The 18,247-nt window shown below is 35.7% G+C and overlaps 1 protein-coding gene across 2 annotated transcripts in view; it reads right to left on the bottom strand.

The window, feature by feature from the left end:
* The window catches only part of MAGI3 (membrane associated guanylate kinase, WW and PDZ domain containing 3), a 140,322-nt gene that overhangs the window by 75,536 nt on the left and 46,539 nt on the right, over positions 1–18,247 (bottom strand). For both annotated transcript variants that reach the window (XM_088154398.1, XM_088154399.1), the window contains exons 3-6: positions 15,119–15,238; positions 7,314–7,523; positions 6,103–6,277; positions 4,742–4,821 (exon numbers count right to left, since the gene is read on the bottom strand). In XM_088154398.1, the coding sequence (XP_088010524.1) occupies positions 4,742–4,821; positions 6,103–6,277; positions 7,314–7,523; positions 15,119–15,238 (585 nt within the window). The remainder of the gene's footprint in view (positions 1–4,741; positions 4,822–6,102; positions 6,278–7,313; positions 7,524–15,118; positions 15,239–18,247) is intronic.

Genomic DNA, 18,247 nt, shown 5'->3' with positions numbered 1-18,247 from the left:
TGTGGTGAACTAGGTTCAGGAACTTATGAACACCTCTTTGGGAGAGGGGGTGTTTTTACCAGGCTTGAAAGAAGTGGTTGCAAGCCTCCTCCATAAAGAAGTATTCTTTGCACCTAACAGTTTTGGAAAACTATCATCTGGACTCTAACCCTTCTCTTTTTAGGGAAGGTAGTTGAGAGGATGGTAGGGACAACAACAAAGTGCCCTCATCATAGACCTTTTATAAGAGATGGTGGCAGCCAGGAAGAGTACGTTTGGGTTTCATAACAAACATTTTTTATTATAAAGTACACAGCCCCTCCTAACTGTTACATGGCCTTTAAAAAATGTATTACCTTCAAGAAAGGTATGGGCTTATATGCAGCTGGATATGCACTTCTGATTGGAGATGATCATAGGTGGCTCATGGTCTTGGTAAGAGATAGGCAAAGATTGCTCTCTCATAGTCCTTGAAGAAACAGCTATTTGGGTCTCTTCCAGTCCAGATTCAGAGCCAGTCACAGGATAGAAACAGCACTGTTTACACTGATCAATCCTTTTAGACCTCTCAGTAGCATCTGATGCCATCAATCATGGCATCCTCCGGACCCTCTTATCAGGGCTGGGAACCAGGACAGTGAGGGAGTCAGTCATCTGAATGGGATTGTATCAGACATCTGGATGGGATTAATTTTCTGCTTGGCTGTCTAACATTCAGACAACCTGACCTGAACATAATTAAAAGCATTACTTCAATAGTTCCACTCCTTCCTGATTAGGAGGTACCAACCAGTGGGAGACGGGAGTGACACAGTGGTGAACAGATTAGAAGAGGTCAATCTACATGCCAATACCAAAGAAAGGACACTTAACAGAGTGTGCAAATGATTGTACAATATCCTTAACTTTGCACCCTAGCAAAATGATGCTTAGGAACATCCAATGAAGATTAAATCCCTACATGGAAAGTCAACTGTTAAAGCTGGCTTTAGAAAAGCAGAGGAACACAAAACATTATTGCTGATGCATGCTAGGTAAATGAGAAAGTCAAAGAATACCAAAAATAAGTCAGTATGTGCTTCATTGACTATAAAAAGGCCTTTAATGTCTCAATCATAGTGAGCTGTGGAATGCCCTTAATAAAATGGAAATCCCAGAACATCTTATTGTTCTCATGTGAAACTTACACATAGGACAGGAAGCCACCATAGAAACAGAACATGGCAAAACACATGCCTCCAGGTTGGCAAAGGCGTCAGACAGCACTATTCTCTCCCCTTATTTATTCAATCAATATGCACAATATACCTTGAGGAAAGTGTGACTGTAAGAAGATGAGCATGGTTTTAAAATTAGAGAAAGAAACATCAATAACCTACACTATGCTGATGACACTAGTCTGAGAGCCGAAAATGCAAAAGAGCTGAAAGTTCTAGTAATGACAGTTAAGGAGCACAGTGAAAAAATGGGGCTAAGATTAAAAGAAAGAAGACCAAACTAAAGACAATAGATACAGCAACCAAACAGCTGACAATGAAAATTTTGAAGCGGTGGATAGTTTCTACATTTTAAGTTCAACAGTCAATAGTAAAGGAACTTGCAATTAAGACATAAGCCATAGACTAGCATTTGGCAGAGTAGCCATGAAGTTCTTGGAAAATATATTCAGATACTGTGATGTCTCTATATTTACAAAAATCAGAATCATGCAGACAGCGGTTTTCCCTGTAATGTTCTATGGAATGTTATACTTTGAAGAAGTAGCATAGAAAGCAAAGAAGCACTGAAAGCATAGCAGCATAGAAAGAGTATTGATGCTTTTGAATCGTGTTGCAAAAGACTCTTGAAAATTCCATTGATAGCCAAGAAAACAAAGGCTGGGAAAGGTGAAAGGAAAGATAAGAAGATGATCAACAGCAAGGTGGCTGGATTCAAGTACAGCAGGAATACGTGCATCAGTGGAAGACCTGAAGGATCAGTTGGGGACAGATACTCCTGGAGAAAATCTATCTACAGTGGGGCAAAAAAGTATTTAGTCAGCCACCAATTGTGCAAGTTCTCCCACTTAAAAAGATGAGAGAGGCCTGTAATTTTCATCATAGGTATACCTCAACTATGAGAGACAAAATGGGGAAAAAAATCCAGAAAATCACATTGTCTGATTTTTAAAGAATTTATTTGCAAATCATGGTGGAAAATAAGTATTTGGTCACCTACAAACAAGCAAGATGTTTGGCTCTCACAGACCTGTAACTACTTCTTTAAGAGGCTCCTCTGTCCTCCACTCGTTACCTGTAGTAATGGCACCTGTTTGACCTTGTTATCAGTATAAAAGACACCTGTCCACAACCTCAAACAGTCACACTCCAAACTTCACTATGGCCAAGACCAAAGAGCTGTTGAAGGACACCAGAAACAAAACTGTAGACCTGCACCAGGCTGGGAAGACTGAATCTGCAATAGGCAAGCAGCTTGGTGTGAAGAAATCAACTGTGGGAGCAATAATTAGAAAATGGAAGACATACAAGACCACTGATAATCTCCCTCGATCTGGGGCTCCATGCAAGATCTCACCCTGTGGGGTCAGAATGATCACAAGAACAGTGAGGAAAAATCCCAGAACCACATGGGGGGACCTAGTGAATGACCTGCAGAGAGCTGGAACCAAAGTAACAAAGGCTACCATCAGTAACACACTATGCCGCCAGGGACTCAAATCCTGCAGTGCCAGATGTGTCCCCCTGCTTAAGCCAGTACATGTCTGGGCCTGTCTGAAGTTTGCTAGAGAGCATTTGGATGATCCAGAAGAGGATTGGGAGAATGTCATATGGTCAGATGAAACCAAAGTAGAACGTTTTGGTCTAAACTCAACTCGTTGTGTTTGGAGGAGAGAGAATGCTGAGGTGCATCCAAAGAACACCATACCTACTGTGAAGCATGGGGGTGGAAACATCATGCTTTGGGGCTGTTTTTCTGCAAAGGGACCAGGACGACTGATCTGTGTAAAGGAAAGAATGAATGGGGCCATGTATCGTGAGATTTTGAGTGAACACCTCCTTCCATCAGCAAGGGCATTGAAGATGAAACGTGGCTGGGTCTTTCAGCATGACAATGATCCCAAACACACCACCTGAGCAACGAAGGAGTGGCTTCGTAAGAAGCATTTCAAGGTCCTGGAGTGGCCTAGCCAGTCTCCAGATCTCAACCCCATGGAAAACCTTTGGAGGGAGTTGAAAGTCTGTGTTGCCCAGTGACAGCCCCAAAACATCACTGCTCTAGAGGAGATCTGCATGGAGGAATGGGCCAAAATACCAGCAACAGTGTGTGAAAACCTTGTGAGGACTTACAGAAAACGTTTGACCTCTGTCATTGCCAACAAAGGATATATAACAAAGTATTGAGATGAACTTTTGATATTGACCAAATACTTATTTTCCACCATGATTTGCTAATAAATTCTTTACAAATCAGACAATGTGATTTTCTGGATTTTTTCCCCCATTTTGTCTCTCATAGTTGAGGTATACCTATGATGAAAATTACAGGCCTCTCTCATCTTTTTAAGTGGGAGAACTTGCACAATTGGTGGCTGACTAAATACTTTTTTGCCCCACTGTATGTGGTCACTAAGAGCCAACTTCAATCTGATGGCACATAATCAAAAGCCAGTGGGAGAGGAAAGGTGGGCACTGAGTTGTGGATCCCTTAGGGCTTAATTCTCTCTCCTTTGCTATTTAAAATCTATATGAAATCACTGGGAAAGCTCATCCATCAGTTTGAGGTGAGACAGCATAAGTTCACTGATGGTACTCTGTTGTATACTGCTAGCCTAGCCTGAGGCAGAAAAACAACAGAAGACCTGAACTTTTTTTGGGGACCCCAGATAGGAGAGAACAAAACAGACTGAAACTGCAGTTCTACTGAAAGCAAGGAGGATTGGCAATAGTGACTCATGCTCTTATTTCTACCCAACTGGATTACTGCAGTTTACTCTACATACAGCTATCTTTGAAGGGAACTGGAAACTGTTATTGGTTCAAAATAAAGCAGTCCACAAATCAATGAATCTGTGTGCCACAGCCACATAACATCTCCTTTGGGGTTGTTGCACTGGTTGTCAACAATTATCCAGTACAATTCCAGTGTTATCCAGATAATCCAATATTCACACCCCATCAAAATCTACTGACAGTTCTGCAGGCCTGGGAAGTAAAGGGGAAGTGGGAAGGGAGCTCACAGACAATGTTTTTTCATTTGCAGCCCCTGCATTTTGGAATAGTCAGATGCCTCAAGTGGGAGGACATATTCTGATTCTAAGAAACAAAAGAATTCAATAAAGCAGAATGATGATCAACTCAAATATAAATATTAATGCTGTGGTGGTCAAAAACAAGCTGAAGAAGTTTGGTGTTGTGTATGGCAGATTGTCCAGATGGAAGGTTTTAAGCTGGAATAAGAGCGAAACCACCACTTCTGGAGAAGAGCACTGGGAGGCATCTTCAGGGTGCCCCAGCTGCAGACTGACCTTGAGATATAGAAGGAGATATGAGGATCCTTGCTATGGAAAGAGTTGATAGGCATGTTTGAGACGGAGCAACAAGGTTACATGGATGTGATATATGTCTGTGAATCAGAGACCATAAAGCAGAAGTGATATGCAACTGATTAATACAGTCCACCTTATTAACAGCAGAAAATGTTTTCCAAAACTTTCAACAAACATGAACCGAACCCTAGGTAACAGGTAAGATCCTGAGCTTACCTCCATCTTCACAGTCTTCAGGAGCTTTGGCTTTTTTACACAGACGAGGATCCAGCCAGGTGGTAGTTTTTGTATTGTGGCTGTGGAGACGGAGTAATTAGTCAGAAAATACACATAAAAAGTCCCCTTCATATATTATTATAGAAACATGTTACACTCATCTTCAGTCACTGGTGTCCTCTCCCTCTCTCCACACACACACACACACACACACACTTATGCAGCTACATGGAGACAGTCCACAGTCCTGCATACATGACCTCTTATTTGAGAAACAGCTATATGTGATGACACAAATGAAGAAAAAATCCTAAGCATGTAATTTCACTTTTATTAAATATTTCAAAATAGAACCCTAAATATGTTTAATCCATAATTATTTGAAAAATATTTTGTAATTTCTGACAAAGTTAACCAAATGGATGAACTGTGTTTCAGCATTGCTAAAATATGCTTGAATCATGCTCTTTTTTAAAATGACAGATTTATATAAGAGAAAAACTTGTTAAACAGCCAAAATCTGTTTTAGAGGTATGTGTTCATAGTCACAGTTTACTTAGTTTTTCTACAAAACAGCAGATTTGTTTTGAATGGGGTTAACTTAGGTTAAAGTTGTCAGAAAATACTGATAACTAATGCTTCAGCATTCAGTGAATGATGAATTCATGATTTGTGTGGGTGTATGTGTAGTTTATGAGAGAAGAAACAGACTAATGAAACAAAACCACACATGTGCCTTCTATTTATAATAGGTCTCAAATCATATTCTATTCAGCTTGTTTTTAAGGACATTTCTAAAAGTAACAAAACAGGAATTATCCAAAATAAAGGTAGAGAATTTTGCATACTTTTTTAGGGTATTGAATTATCCAATTCATAGCATAATTATAAAATAAATGGTAGATTCATTATTTAAATGAGAAGTTGAGTTCTTAAAATTGACACATGATTTAATAGTCCTGCATTAAAGCTATGAATTTAGAAATATAAACTATAAAAACTTTTAAAATATTTTAAAATGATTTACTTGAAATACTCAGGGATTTTTACAGACTTGTCTTTTACAAAAAATGTATTCTATACAATTGCATTGATCTGAGCAGTCTACAGAGATTTTTGATTTGGGGAAATACATCTTCTTTGACAGAAAATATTTTCCTTGATAGAGAAAAATGAAGAAGACCTTTTTTTCCCCAAATAAACCTTGGAACATGGGCATTTTTTCTACCATTGGTTTAGGTAGATATTGATTATATTATTAGCATGTTAGCATAAATTAATCAGCTTAAACTCCTTTTAATGTACTAACAATCTTCTTGATTTGATAATTCTAAATGCACACAATACCAGTTTCTACTCACTCAATGAAATAGATCATTCCGGTGTCTGTGTAGGCCATTTCCCAGTTCTTGGGGAGAGGCTCTAAATTTTCTTCCCTCGATAAATAGTTTTTGAAATCCACAGAACTATTTGTCTGACTGTAACTAGGAACAGGTTTCATCCAGTCAGAAGACTCTAAATGTCGCTCTTTGCCTTCTGCAATTATTTAAAGAAAATCATTTGTTTTAGCTTTGTTCTGCTTCACACAAAGGTAAATTGAATATGTCACAGAATCCATAAGAACAAAGATAAGCAGCATAATTTGTACCTAGACATTTCCCTTATACCAACCAGGTCCCCTATCCCACCTTTTTTATTTAATTAAAAAACAAAATAGGAAGTACATGCTACAAAGCAAATTTTCAATCTCTAGCATCCTATTTGTTTATAAAAATGTCTTTGGGGCCTATGAAGTTTCCACTGAAATGGTACAGAGAACCCTAGAAAGCTTTTTCATCATTTGAGAATTTTATTTTATTTTTTTAAATCAGAAATGCCCATTATGGCAACCATTTTGTGAACAGACAAATATCCCATAGTAGTCATTTCAAAAGAGTGTTCTCTCAAAATTCCAAACATTTCTTTGGCCCTGAGAGGATACCTATCCCTGGACAAATTTAAAGTACATTAATCTAAGGACACTGAAAACAATCATTTTTAAAATACCTGAATTAGTATGTGTGTATCTGCATGTGTTGACATTTAATGAACTCAACAAGTTAAGCCTCAAAATGTTGAAAGGGGGAATCTCTTATAAACAAAAAAAAAAGCATTGTATTACAAGTTATTACATTTATATCCTATTTTTCATCCAATATCAAAGAAATAAAATCTTTACCATAACTTTTTTAAAACTTCAAAACAGTACTATGATATGGGTTGAGGAGGAGCTCATGGAACATTACAGTAAAACAAATGTCATACAAAAAATTCAGTTATCCACAGAACGGAGAAATCTTTGGCCCAAGCCATCTAATGAGCTGCCTGTTTCCTGTCATTATCTGAACCAGTGTCTTCCTAGTCCAGAATCCACGCATTACAACTGCCAAGTAATTTGTTTAATTTTAAAATGAATAGGCAAGGATCAGCCTGCAAATATAACAATGTAAGAAACAATCTAACAAACTTTCATTTAATACTTATTTACAAAGTAAGTAAATATGTATTTACAAAGTAAAAAACAGGAACTGACCTGTTCCTCCACTACCATTAACTGCTACTTTTTCTTCTTCCTCTTCTTCTTCAGGAAGAGAAGTGTCCATTTTCTGCATTTTGCTGACTGATGTTGTTCTTTTTCTTTGAGATTCCGGGTCAAAATCGTTATCAAAAAGCACCTGGTCCACTGGATCAGGTTGGAATGGACTAGGCTCAGCTGGAGGTTTAGGAGTGCCATAGAAATTACCTTAAATGTATATATGTAGAAGAAAGAATACGTACATATTCAGAAAAAAAAAAAAGATGGTCATAAGGATTTTTGCAATGGTCCATTCTCATTAAATTTATTTAACATTCCTGAACTTATCTGTTATCCTAAGAATCAGTTAATTTACATGTAACTACTACAATTTATTTGCAGGTAATCAAGACATGTAAACTCAACTGACAATTTAAAACAGTTGCAAGACTTATTTATATAGATATTAAATAATGTTTAGGCTTAATATCCTGTTATTATGTTTAGGCATTAATAACCCAAAACCAAAATTATTCTGTTTTTATTCTGTTTTTAATTGTTAGACTCCCAGAGTCATGTATTTAAGATGGGCAGCCATATACATTTATTAAATAAAACATTATTTATTTATTCTTTATATTTATATAGCCACCCATCTAATAAACATAATAAAAAATAGAATAAGTGAATAAATAATAAGTCTGCATAATCAGTTTAGGTTCATGTGCATCTGCACAAAGGCAAGAAGAGGCAAACAGTGATAGATGTGACATAAATACATATTTGTGGAGTTTGCACAGTAACAGCATAATACAAGTGCCATTATTTTGACATTACTGCAAAAAGATTGTCAGCCCAAGGTAGACCAGATCAGAAAACAGACTCCACAGTAAGACTAGAACTATATTTTATTGAGACAGGCATTAATAACAGAAACTTGGAAACTTGATTGTGTTTCTCCTCCTCCCTGCTCCCCCCCCCCCCATTTTCCAGTGAGTCAGGAAAGAATCTCTTCTTTATACTATCTCCCTTCCCAGGGCTTAAGGAATGCTTCTGTCTTCTCTGCTTACATAACAGTTTCTGAATATTTGCTTCAGAAAATATCCTGGATCTCAACACTTATGGACACCACTGTATAGATTCAATAATTTGAAAATGAAAAACAGTAGGCAGATTTTAAATTATTTTATCTGGATGTCAAGTATTCTGATATCTTATATTTTTAAGGGTTATCTTTGATACTTTGTTAAGTTAAATATATAATCACTCCTTGGATAAGACTGCTGCTCCTGCACTATTTTTTTCCCACAGGAAACACAAAGTGACACAATTTAGACGATAGCCTCCCGGATTATTATTTACAATCATCATTGTACAAAGTCCTTGATCATGCCTTTTTGGCTCCTCTTGACAGTGAGAGTAGCTAGATAAACCTCTGGTTTATCTTAACATCCAGCATATGCTTTTATTGCATTAATCTGAAGCAAAAAAAGCCAGAAGAAGGAAAGAACAAATCCAGGATTCCAAGGCAGAGTTAGATGTATACAAACATACTGCTCATAAATAACAATAAGAACCTGTCTACATATACCTAGGATCCCTTATATGGTCAGGGCATCCTAATGTGTTCTTACAGATGTTGAAATAATTATGTGCAGGTTATGTATGTTACATATTCAGCTGAAAAAAATCTGGAGTTTTAACAATCTACTGCAGCAACACGTATCTATAAATAAACAAGGTTGTTATACTTTAAAGGCCAAAACATTCAAAATACCCTCTGTCGCTCAAACACATGACTCAATTTTAATATGGCTTACTCCTAGGTAAATGTGTGTACAAATGCCCCTTTAGGAACCAAAAAATATAACTTTCCATTTCTATATATTTGACCATCTAATGCTATAGATGTGTCTATAATACATGTATGATTAATTCACCTATCTGCTTTGCAGGAATACATCATACCTGCCAAAATACTGTAATTTTCAAATTCAACTCTATTTCTGATATTGCTGTTGAACAATATAAAGCACTTAATCCCAAAGTAGCTGCCCTACATGAGCCTTCTATTAAACAAAGGATATGTTATTTTACTTTATATTCACTAATATTCCAGAATAAAACCATCTCAAAAACTTGTAAAAAAGCTAATGAAAATGAAAACCAATTCTATTTCAATATACAGTAGATCATAATTAATCAGAAGAATCTGTACATTTTTTGGTTGCTGCAACCAAGAACAAACTCATTTTTGTGCAGAAAGATGAAACAGCAATTCACACAAAGGCAATATTAAATAAAATGTGTGGATAGAGGATTATTTCTATTCTTTCATATGGCAGCTTGTTCTCCAAATAAAGCTATTAGCTCAATACTCAATTACACCTCAGAAAGCTAAAAATAGTATGTTGTTTCACTTGAGGGATCTCAGCACTATTTTTAATAAAATAAGTGTCTTGGTACAAAAAATTAAACAATTGACTTCTTACTCCTTAATTAATCATTGCAACCTTAATAAGGAAATTCTACATAGCACAAAAGAGATTGCCAGGGCTCCAGTATTTTAATATTTTGAAACTGTAACTCTATTTTGCCCTTGTAAAATATTTAAATCCATATCAAGTGCCTTTATCAACTGTTAATATGGTATCCAGGTATAGTAATAAAAGCCATCACCTGGTGTGTGTGTGTGTGTGTGTGTGTGTGTATGTAAGTATGTATGTAGATGGATGAGTGGATGGATGGATATATAGACAGATCTATACAAATTTAAAAGCAAACAAAAAGCAAAGTTCCAAACTGCACAAAAATCAAGTCATAAACCAGTATCATCTCTGGTAACATTATTAGTGCTTGGAATTTGGAGCCATCAGCTGCTGACAAAACATTTAAAAATACAGTCTCTGCCTGAAAAATAAGTTTCCACTCCTGCATAAAAACAACTTGCTATGCAATAACAATGGTCATCTTTAAAGCTATGCTTACACACACAAACATATTCGATCAATGACAGCCATTTGATTATATCTCTTTATCATCCAAGGCATAAATAAACAAGCAACGCAACACTTTCTTTTTTGACTGCTAAAATTATTCTTGAATGTTTTCAATTAATCCTAAATAGTTTTGTGTTATTTCTAAACCAGGCCATTATGATTATCAGATACAAAAGACAGAATTTTAAACCAAGTGTAATATAGATTAAGATTCTGGTTAATCTTAAACAATTTCTCTGAACAGCTCAGACGTATCAATAGCTACCAGTGACCACACTGTGCTGAAGGCAGGAATGAAGACAAATCTCTGATTTTATTTAAAACACCATAAAGAATAAAGCAAATACAGTAATTGGGATAGGCAGACAGACGCGCGCACACACACACATACACATAGGTAAAAGATGATTCATACATCATGTTTTAGAAGTTCTGCATGACAGCCATTCATTTATATGGAAAAAGGTAACATGTTGCATTCATATAAGAAATGTAATACAAACAATAGCAGTTCATCAGTTTTATTCTTGATAACTCTATGTGAGATCCATATATAAGTGCTGTTTACATTTTATCTGTGTACTTGGAAAAAATGTATTTACAAACATATTTTTAAAATACTATAAATAAGTCTATAAATAAGCAGCAAAGTAAATATTTTCTGGAAAGGAGAATTTAAAGGATGACCACCACAGAATCAAAATTAGGACATGGTAGGGAAGAATAAGTAGTTCTTGATGGCAATTGGGAGTGGGATTGTAAAGCACGATGTCACACGACTGAATCACTTAATGACGACAATCCCGGCAGTCCCAGTTGCTGTCAGAATCCCAAGATACTTAAACAAGGAAAATTACCGCAAACATTCTTTGATTTGAAAGACATGTTGGATTTACAAGATATTTGGAGACTTTTAAATGGAAATTCCAAGGAATATACATATTATTCTGAGAGATTTAAGTCCTTTTCTCAAACAGATATGTTTTTGATTTCTAAAACTTTGATGATGGATGTTACTAAAGTTGAAATATTATCTAAGACTTTTTCAGACCATAATCCTGTTAAGTTGACTATTAAAGGGAAAAAGAGTACATTTCGATGGAGACTAAATGAGACAATTTTACGGAAAAATGAAATAGTAGATACTTGTAAAAAAAAAGATAAGAGAGTTTTTTCAATTGAATATGAATAAAGGCACTAACACAGAGATTGTTTGGGATGCTAGCAAGGCTTACATGAGAGGTTATTTTATTCAATATAATGCACAGTTGAAGAGAAAGAAATGAGAAGATGCAATTGATTCTAGATTAAATTAAAAACAAAGAGATTGAGATGAGAAACAATCCACTGGATGAGACTTTGAATACACAAATTAAATTTTTACAAAAACAAATGTCAATGTTAATGATACAGGAATTAGAAACTCAGCTGAAATTTATGAAACAGAAATATTTTGAATCTGCGAATAAACCAGGTAGATGGCTAGCTTATAAATTGCGTAAACAAAGACAGAAAATATTAATTTCGAAAATACAACACGAGGGGAAGACTTTAATGGATAATGCAGGCATTCAAGAGGCCTTTTTTTGTTATTACTCATCATTATATAAAAAACAAGATGTTCATTCAGATGATATTGACAAATATTTGTCTAAACAAAAATTACCTATTCTCACTGATCAACAGAGAAAATTACTTAATGATCCCATCACATTAGAGGAAATGTCAACTGCCTTTAAGAAAATTAACTGTAGAAAAGCCCCTGGCCCAGATGGTTTATCAGCGGCTTATTATAAATATTTTGAGGAAGAGCTTTGTCTTCCTTTACAAATGACTATGAATTCAATTTTGGACACAGGTGTAATGCCAGAAACTTGGAAAGAAGCCCATATTACCTTGATTCCAAAAGATCAACAGGATTTGACCTTGACAAAGAATTATAGACCAATATCTCTATTGAACAATGATTATAAGATATTTACAACAATTTTAGCGGAAAGAATGAAGAATATTCTTGTAAAATTTACCCATTAGGATCAAGCAGGATTTTTACCAAAAAGACAAATTAGAGATAATATCCGAAATGTCTTGGATATATTAGAATACCTGGAACAACATTATGAAAAACAAGCAGCTTTGATATTTTTGGATGCTGAAAAAGCCTTTGACAACTTAAACTGGCCCTTTATGTTTAAAGTTTTGGATTCTATGAAATTTGGGGAAAACTTTGTTAAATGGATTAAATCAATATATATACCAGAAACCACAAAAATAATTATTAACGGAGACTTTACTAAACCATGTGAAATTCAAAAAGGTACAAGACAAGGATGCCCCTTGTCTCCATTATTATTTATATTGGTTTTAGAAGTATTACTTAAAGATATTAGACAAGATGACAACATTTTGGCAATAAGAGTTAAAAAAGAAGAATATAAGTTAAGAGCCTTTGGTGATGACCTAGTCATTACTTTAGAAAACCCACTGGAGGGGGTCGAATCATTAATGCAAAAATTGAGAGACTTTGGGTCACTAGCAGGGTTCAAAGTAAACATACAAAAAACAATGGTTTTAACTAAAAATATGGATTTTCATCAACAGAAGAAACTGAATGAACTAACTGGATTTACAATAGAGAAAAAAATAAAATACGTGGGAGTATATTTAACATCTAAGAATGCTGGTTTATTTCAGAATAATTATGTTCCACTCTGGACAGATATTAAAAAAGATTTAGACCAATGGGAAAAGTTACAATTGTCATTATTAAGAAGAATATTGGTGATTAAAATGAATATTTTGCCGTGAATCTTTTCCAGACAATTCCAATATTGACTTCAGAAGCACTCTTTAAACAATGGCAATGCGACATTTCTAAGTTTATATGGCAAGGGGAAAAAACAAGAATTAAATATAAATTTTTGCAAGATGTGAAAGAAAGAGGTGGTTTGGGTCTTCCTGATTTGAAATTGTACTATGTAGCTTGCTGTTTAGTATGGCTTAAAGAATGGATTACCTTGAGAAATGAAAAACTATTAAATTTGGAAGGTTATAATTTGAGATTTGGATGGCACGGATATTTGTGGTATGATAAAGTCAAAGTTAATGTAGACTTTAAAAACCACTATATTAGAAGATCTTTATTAAGAGTTTGGACTAAATGCAGACCACTTTTATGCCCTAAGATGCCGATGTGGACTTCTATACAAGAAGCATTTTATAGAACTGAAACAAGAGATAAAAATAAATGGATGAGATATAAAGACTTATTAGAAAAAGAACAAGGAGAATATAAAATTAAATCAAAAGAGCAATTGGTTTTAGAAGGATATACTTTTCAATGGCTAATATGCAATATAAAGAAAAATTCAAAATTGATAAAAAAGAATTTGGATTTGAACAGAATAAATCGGAATTTGAAATTCAACTATGTGAAACAGATGAGCACTTAATAGCAAAAATGTATAAATTATTGTTGAGAGAAGAAATGGTTGAAGAACAAGTTAAACAATGCATGATTAAATGGGCAAAAAATATTGGAGATAATATACATATGCAGCAATGGGAAAATATGTGGTCTAAAGGATTAAAATTTACTTTATGTTATAATTTGAAAGAAAACTTTTATAAAATGTTGTGTCAATGGTATATGACACCCCAAAGTTTATCAAAGATGTATGGGACAATTTCCAACGTTGTAACCAACAAGAAGGGTTGTTCTACCATATGTGGTGGACATGTAAAATTGCAAAGAAATTTTGGACTCAAATACAATATTTGATGCAGAGCATACTACAAATACAGGTTCCATTTAAACCAGAATTATTCCTGTTGGGGATAATGGACTTTCAAATCGGAAAGCATCTTATCAGAATTACTCAATACATGATTACCGCAGCAAGACTTTTGTATGCACAATTTTGGAAAACCCAGACACTACCAACAATACAAGAATGGTTGCTAAAACTGATGGAAATGGCAGAAAATGATAAACTGACTTGTTTATTAAAGGAAAAATCAAATAATTATTACCTTAAGGAATGGAAACCATTGATGGACTACTTGTAAAATGCAGGCGGGGCGAAGCTTACATAGGGATTTGAAGATTAGATTATAAATGTAATGGGATATGTTTGGACAAAGAATTATTCCTACTTAATGGATTAAAAACTAGCACCTATGACACTCTTATTATTTTTAAGACCAGAGACAGATTGGAAGCTATCTATTTTTCATGTCTTTCTTCTTTTTCTTTTACTTTATCTCACGTTTTCTTTTCCTTTTCTTTATAATTTGTATTTTCAATTTTCTTTTTCATTTCTAACTTTCAACTTTGTAATTTTAAAATTTCAATAAAATATTATTAAAAAAAAAAAAAGAATCCCAAGACACATGAGTCATTAAGTGGGAAGCAGCGGGAGTCCCAGGTAAGGACTGCGGGGGTGCTGTTGTGGGTTGAGGAGGCCCTGGAAGGCCCGGCACGGGGACTTACTGCAGTGACTTGCGTCCTTCCCTGCTGACTTCCCCATTGTCTTTGCTTGTGGGAAGGTGGCAGGGAAGGTCACAAATGGCAATTATGTGACTGTGGGACACTGCAACCGTCTAAGTGTGAGCTGGTTGCCAAACACCCGAATTGCGATCACGTGACCGTGGGAGTGGTGTAACATCCAGAACTTCAAGGACCAGTCGTACGTACCGCTCATTCAGTGCTGTCTCAATTTCAGTCACTGAATGAGTGGTCAGTAAGTAGGGACTACCTGTAATTATATCTCACAAAAATGTTAATCTAGGAATAGCTGGTTGAGTGATAAGTTTTACACGTACCATCATATGTTCCACTTTCTAGCAAAGCTCCACTTTCTTCCAATGCTTTGAACTGATCAACAGGTATAAAGTTATAGTCCACTCCAGGGACTTCCCCATCTCTGGGAGCTCTTGTAGTGCCTGGAATAAAAAAGGCAGGATGACGATAAATAGCTGTAAAGTTTTCTAATCGTATCAGTTTGCAAATTGTTACAGAAAACTGACCTAGATTCATGCCACAAGGTGTCTGCCACTCTGCTATATATTAATAAAAACATATTCAATCACAAGTACTTCTTTATATGAAACTAAATATGTAGCAGGAACAGATGTTAAACCAAATTAAAATCAAACATGTATGCTATTTATTTATTTATTTATTGGTTAAAATACTAGGGCTACCCCACTTCTCAATGACTTAGGGTGGCTCAGAAGGATTAAAAACAAAAACAGTGCAAAAAGTAATAAAAGATAGTCATAACAACAGCATCTTTCCTGCAAGCTCAGGGGTGGATGTCTCTAGAGCTTCCAAATGATAAAAGACTGGATATGGGAAAACAAGCTGAACCTGTATTTACAGAAGACAGAATTATTGAGCCTGGACTCTGGGTTCAGCTGATAGTCCTGTTCTGAATGGGGTTGCACTCACACGTAATTAACAGGCTTGCAATCTTGTGGGTTCTCCTTGATATAAAACTGATAATGGATAAGCACATAACAATAGTGGCAAAGGGAGCCTTTTATCAGCCTCAGCTGACTGATCAATTGTATCCTTTATGAGAGAGAGAGACCTGATTTCAGTGATATATGTACTGTTAACTTCAAGACTGGATTACTACAATGTACTTTTTGTGAGCTAGCCCTTCAAGATTTGTCCTCAGACATTATAATGGTTTTTAGAAAGTACATTAAAACGTGTTTGTTCCATCAGACTGCAGGGGCCAGAACTATATAGCTGCTCTTTTTGGTGAGGAACTTTTAATTTTTGGTCCACTGAATATGGTATTCTGTTTTTACATAGACACACACACATACATGGGCAACTGTACATCACTCAGAGTTGGCTTTAATTGGAATCACTTATAAACTTTGCAAAAAAATAAAAATAAAGAAGCTAAAAATTGCACATGGCCCACAATATAGTGGCATGGGTGACAAATGGCACCTCTAGGAAATGTCACAACATTTCTCCCTCCATGCTGAATCAACAAATCTTGAAGGTTTGTTGCCAGTTGCCAGTTGCTTTGTAAGCCCATTTGGAGATTCTTGTTTTGATGTATAAAGCCCTAAGTCTTAACAGCAGATCGTAATTTTGTAATTAATAGAAGTGAACCCCAAGGACTCTACAATTTTGTAATTTTAATTGATTTTAACTGTTTTGTAAACCGTTCAGAGTCGTTCAACGAGATGGTGGTGACAAATCTGATAGATAAATAAATAAAGTCCTCAAAGGAGCACTTTCTGCAGGTTGCATAAGAAGCTGAAAAGCAAAATCTGTTTATTCCTAGGAGAGGGTCCATATTATGAAGTAAATTGTAGCTGAAGTAGACGCTGGCCCTCTTTTTATTGCAGAGGGAATATAAGAGCTACCTCTTCGATTAGTTGATCATGAGCCATCAACCTGGTGTCAACTCTTAGCAACCACATAGATAAAATCTGAAATAACAGGATTTAGAATTTTGGGGAGATAGAAGGGAAGGGGGTCCAAAAACACAACAGAATAATTCCAGAATGAATGAAGTAACCAGCCTGCTGTGTAGATTTTAATCATGTGGCAGATGCAATTTTTGTAGTGGCAATTTTGAGATACCATCTCACCAGTTGCATTCGCGTATAGAAAGAGGGAAGGACTGAATTTGCTAGAGCCAAGACAATTGGATGGCATCTTGAAACCTCAGCAAAGGCAGCTTACATACCCACACAATTAAAAATTCATTGCACAGAATTTTGACTAAAGTTTTTAAAGTGCTGATTGGTTTGGGACATTAAGAGTCCCTTTGGAGATGAAGTCAACCAGTGTATAGAGCCAGAAACTGTGCACTTGCCAGAGAGAGGAAGCAAAGCAGCAAGTTGCCACTCTGTGTCTAACCCCCTCCCCTTTCTCCCCAAAATTCTAAACCCTCAGTTATTTCAAATGCACATTTTGCAGGCAACACCTTTGATGCTACAAACTTTCAAATCAAAAGTCCCACCCAGTGGAAACTTAATCTCTTTGCTGGATCTCTTATGCAAATATGTATTGACCTTCTTCTTTCCTTGCCCCACTGTCTTATCTTATCTGCATGATCTCCCTTCTTTCATTCCACTCCTTGGAACATGGTACCTAGCCTCAAGACATGCTTCAACACTAAGCTGGAACTTTCAAGAAGTTACTTTTCCCTCTTGTAAAAGGAATTCTTCTTGCCTGATACTATCAGCCTGACTACATGAAAGTTTTAAAAATTACTGGATTTTTTAAATTACCGGAAAGTAACTAGATGTGGCCCTTTACCAAGGCAACAGAAAAACAATGTGCCCTCAGCAGAATTCCTCAACTTGCTGACAGAAAACGTTCAAGAAACTTGCATTTCCCCATCTGATTCCTTTTCTTCTCTTCCTGAGAAATCAGTTTGCTAATAAAACTCCAAATTATACTTTTATATACTGCCTACTTTGCACAGGAGGAAATGGAGAAGACGGGAGGAAGAGGGAGCAAAGAAGTCTCCATGTGTGTATGCGTACGAGCAAAGGAATGTGAATTTCTTGACCTTGGCTAAACTGTCTTCTTTCTGTGTGAATATATTATGGCTTCAAATAAATTAGTTTGTCTTTTAAACTTCTGTACTGCTCCTGCTTGCCTGGCAGGCAAAAGGGAGCAGGAATATTTCTTGGATAAATAATTTTTCTGATTGATTTTAATTTTTCATTTTCTTTGGTATACCTTCAATACATGCTTTGTAAACCCTAACTCTAAACCCATACACTGCAACACTTTCAAACCATACACTGCAACACTTGTGAGTCCCTATAAAACATCCAGAGAGAGATTTATTAAGTAAAATTTGGCTTTAATTTTGGGATTATGGGAAATTTATTTTTAGCCTTTTCATATTATTGCTACAGGGGAAAAAGTAAGGGATTCTCCTGTTGGCCACATGGAGAATTCTTTCT

The sequence above is a fragment of the Python bivittatus genome, unplaced genomic scaffold, assembly GCF_059951505.1.
Source record: "Python bivittatus isolate LINGU-HERP-01145 unplaced genomic scaffold, Pbiv_v1 ctg000700_np1212, whole genome shotgun sequence".
NCBI lineage: Eukaryota > Metazoa > Chordata > Lepidosauria > Squamata > Pythonidae > Python > Python bivittatus.
This window is presented reverse-complemented; position numbering and strand designations above follow the sequence as displayed.